Source organism: Populus trichocarpa, chromosome 4 (assembly GCF_000002775.5).
Source record: "Populus trichocarpa isolate Nisqually-1 chromosome 4, P.trichocarpa_v4.1, whole genome shotgun sequence".
Lineage (NCBI taxonomy): Eukaryota > Viridiplantae > Streptophyta > Magnoliopsida > Malpighiales > Salicaceae > Populus > Populus trichocarpa.
The window spans coordinates 19,354,129-19,358,416 of record NC_037288.2 but is presented as its reverse complement, the minus strand read 5'-3'; the positions used below and the strand labels follow the sequence as shown (position 1 = coordinate 19,358,416).

Here is a 4,288-nt window from a genome sequence, read left to right as displayed (position 1 = left end):
TCTTTTATTTTGGTATACAAAAAAATAAAGAAAATGCCTATGAGATATATTCTTTGTTACAAAATTAAAGAAAATGGCTATGTTTTTGCTATGGTGTGATTTTTTATATCACTGTTGATGTTCAAAATAAATATTTTCAATCGGCCATGAGTAATTGGGTTTAAATTGTAAGGCTTTTTTAGTTCAAGGACTAAGTTCATTAGGTTTAATTATTAGTTTTCTTAACTTTTCTAAAAAACCTTGATAATTCATTAGGTCTTTCTATTTTAAAATCATAAACTACTTTTCTAAAAAACCTTGATAAAATATATAGATTTGGGATGTAATTCTGAATTGATAAAAATGATGTTTTTTTCTTTAAAAAAAAAAACAAAAAACCTTAAGAAGGAATTGAATCTTCCAAATTTCTGTCAGAAATGGAAGGGCATAAAAAATAAAAAAGAATAAATCGATGATGTGGGAAAAAGGAGGAAAGTTTGGAAAATTACAGAAAGCCCCCATGTAATAAACTTAATTAATTGTGTAGAAAAGAAAAGAAGAATATATATATATATATATATATATATAAAAAGAAGAAAAGGGAAATCCAAAAGCCGCCAAATCAAAAACCCTCAGGTCAATAGAAGACGGCAGGGAGTCTTCATTTTGAATTTTCCAAGTCAATAGAAGACCACATGGCCAATAGGAGAAAACATGGGGATAGAAAAGTTGGACACTTCAAGCTACAATTCTTCATTGTCGACAATAAGTAGAAGACAATAACTAGAGGAATGAGCGGCCTAAAACTCCAAAGAATATGAGCCAACAAAATCAAAGTCTTGAGATTGTATCACTCTTTCCATCTTAAACTTCAATCCAATCAAACTCATCATCTTTTTAAACAACAACAACAATAAATAAATAAATAAAACTTTAGAAAAACGCATGAAAAACTTCAATTAATTGTGTAATAAACTTTAATCCAATTATCAACGATGACGCCTATACTTAAAAAAAAAATGTAGTGTAGTGTTAAAAAAAAAAGAAAAAAAAAAAGAGTAGCCTCCAAGCTTTGTAAACTTGGTTACCACGTTTGTTCCTTCCTTGTCTGCCAAGTACGACTGGTTTGACCATGACTATGGTCCACTGCTACAATTTGGATACAACATGCTTACATATATATAAAAGTAGTAGTTCTACTCAGGAGAATGGAAGGCAAATAGACGGGTTTGGTTAGAGAAATTAATGGAGAAGCAAGAAAGAAAGAGTAAGAGTCATGTACTGGCCATACCTGTTCCTGCTCAAGGTCACATCAACCCAATGATGCAATTCTCCAAGCGCCTAGCCTCCAAAGGAGTCCAGGTGACAATAGTGATCTTCTCAAGCAAGGTGCTCAAGCATACCCACCGACTTGGCTCGGTCGAAGTTGTGACCATAGATTTTGTTAGCTATGAAGGCAAGCTTTCGTCAGATGACTACTTAAAACAGCTCCGAGCTACGGTGACACGAAAATTGCCAGAACTCGTTGCAGAACTAAACAATTCTTCTGGGCATCCAATAAGTTGCCTTCTGTATGACTCCCACTTGCCTTGGCTTCTAGACACAGCTAGACAGCTTGGCCTCACTGGGGCTTCGCTCTTCACACAGTCGTGTGCCGTTGACAATGTCTACTACAACGTTCATGAGATGCAGCTAAAGATTCCACCAGAGAAGTTGCTGGTAACAGTTTCACGTTTGCCAGCACTTTCAGCACTAGAAATTACCGATCTACCATCATTCGTGCAAGGTATGGATTCAGAATCAGAACATTCATTACTACTGAACCATGTGGTCGGTCAGTTTTCGAATTTCAGGGAAGCTGATTGGATCTTTGTCAACACTTTCAGCACCCTGGAGGAAGAGGTACCACTAAAGATCTCCTCTATATATGAAATGCATGTCTTGATCTTAATACATATATAATTGTTAACAAAGCAAACAAATGTGCAATCAAACAAGCAACTAGTCAACAATTGATTGACAAGCAAAGCAACATATACGAGAGCAGCAATGCTTCAAATTCCTATTTAAATTCTTTGTTCTTTGTTCATATTTTCTAAATATGCTACTTTTACTTTTTGCGGCACTAAAAAGTCCTGCTGATTTCTATCAGGCGGTAAACTGGTTGGCAAGTCAAAGGTCAATAAAGCCAATAGGACCAATGATTCCTTCATTTTACTTGGACAAGCAGCTCGAGGACGACAGAGAGTACGGTCCCAGCCTCTTCAAACCTAATCTGGACGGCTGCATGGAGTGGCTAGATTCAAAGGAAACTGGCTCCGTGGTATATGTGTCATTTGGAAGCATGACTGCACTGGGAGAGGAGCAAATGGAAGAAATTGCTTGGGGCCTAAAGAGGAGTGACTGCAACTTCTTGTGGGTAGTCAGAGAATCGGAGAAGAAAAAACTTCCAAGCAACTTTGCGGAGGAGTCATCAGAGAAGGGTCTGATTGTGACCTGGAGCCAGCAGCTAGAGGTTCTGGCTCACAAGTCTGTTGGTTGCTTCATGACACATTGTGGGTGGAACTCAGCACTCGAGGCGTTGAGCTTAGGAGTGCCAATGGTGGCAATGCCACAGTGGACTGATCAACCAACAAATGCAAAGTACATTGCCGATGTTTGGCATGTAGGCGTTAGAGTGAAGGCAAATAAAAAGGGGATTGTCACTAAAGAAGAGGTAGAAGGGTGTATAAGGGAAGTCATGGAAGGTGAAAGAGGGAGTGAGATGAGAAGGAACTCTGAGAAATGGATGAAACTAGCCAAGACAGCAGTGGATGAAGGCGGAAGCTCTGATAAGAATATTACGGAATTTGCAGCAGAACTTGCAAGGAAGTTCCATGAAACCTGAAAATGATTCTATGATAGCTGCTTAACATAACTCTTGTATTTCATCTAAATTTTCTTATTAAGCCTTAAGGTTAGACAAGAAAGTTAAAGAATCAATCCTAGTATTATTCAATATTTTCTAAATTTCCCATCACGCAATTTAAGAGAAAAACGTGCTGTGATGTTTCACTGTATTTGCCTTTCGTATTTCTTTGATCTGAACGTCTTATTTGTTCCTTGAGATTTTAGCACTCTTTCCATCTATAATCTCAGTTTTTTTCTAACAGGATAATTAAGGAACATTTTTTAAAGTTTTATTTATTTATTATTGCTGTTGCTTAAAAAGATGAGTTTGATTGAACTAAATTAAGTCCATGTTTGTTTCCTAAAAAGTAGTTTTCAGGAAACTACTTTCCAAACTTTCCAGTGTTTGTTTGCCATTAGAAAAGTTAATCAAGGGAAAAAAACACTTTCCGGTCAACAGAAACACTTTCCAGTCAAAGAAAAATTTGGTTTGGTTTTCAGGAAAGTGTTTTCCCTTTGGCTGTGTTTGTTTTCCGGAAAGTGGTTTCCGGAAAATCACTTTCCAAACTTTCCTGTGTTTGTTTGACATTAGAAAAGTTGGTCAACGGAAAACACTTTCCAGTCAAAGGAAAATTTGGCTTGGTTTTCAGGAAAGTGTTTTCCTGGAAAATTTGGACGGAAAACACTTTCCGGAAGTTGTGAAAAATTTAGAAATGTCATTATTTGCTGATTATATCAATTTGATCCTCAAAATTTTGATTGCTATATAATTTGTTTTGAATATTTATTTTTCAATTTCATCTCTTAAAATTTAATTTTTATATTAACTTTGGTCCTTATTTTTATAATTGCTATTTGCTTTTTTCCTTATCATTTTTTATTGAAAATTTTTATCTATCAAATTTGATCCTCATTCTTTTGATTGTTACTTATTTTATTTGAAATAATTTATGAAATGTTAATTATTATTATTTTAATTTCTTTATCTTTCATTTTTTTTTTAATTTTTTAGATTTGATCTCTATTATTTTGATTATTATTTATTTTATTTGAGATAATTTGTGAAATTATATTTTTTTTCAATTTCATTCTCATTCAATTTTTTAATTTGTAAGATTTGTTCCTCATTATTTTAATAAACTTGAGAAAAATAAACATTAATAAGTTATTTTCCAGCTCATTTTCCATGACACAATCAAACACTGGAAAATGTTTTCCAACTTATTTTTCATTACACTACCAAACATCGAAAAATACTTTCCTGGAATTCACTTTCCCCGGAATTTACTTTCCAAAAGAAAACTACTTTCCAGCAAATAAACGGGGCCTAGGAAGAAAGCATGGTGAAAAACCTCACTTATATCATAGAGAAAAAACTATGGAATAAGTTTACAACTCTTCAATACATATATTTAATTTT

The 4,288-nt window shown here is 34.3% G+C and overlaps 1 protein-coding gene across 1 annotated transcript; it reads left to right on the top strand.

Annotated features, from left to right (window-relative positions):
- The first annotated feature begins 1,199 nt into the window (after positions 1-1,199).
- LOC7453667 (UDP-glucosyltransferase 74AE2) lies at positions 1,200-3,085 on the top strand. Its single transcript, XM_002306169.4, has 2 exons — positions 1,200-1,881; positions 2,132-3,085. Exons 1-2 carry the CDS (start codon positions 1,225-1,227, stop codon positions 2,864-2,866), a joined length of 1,392 nt encoding a protein of 463 aa, XP_002306205.4. The 5' UTR covers positions 1,200-1,224; the 3' UTR covers positions 2,867-3,085.
- The last annotated feature ends 1,203 nt before the right edge of the window (positions 3,086-4,288 follow it).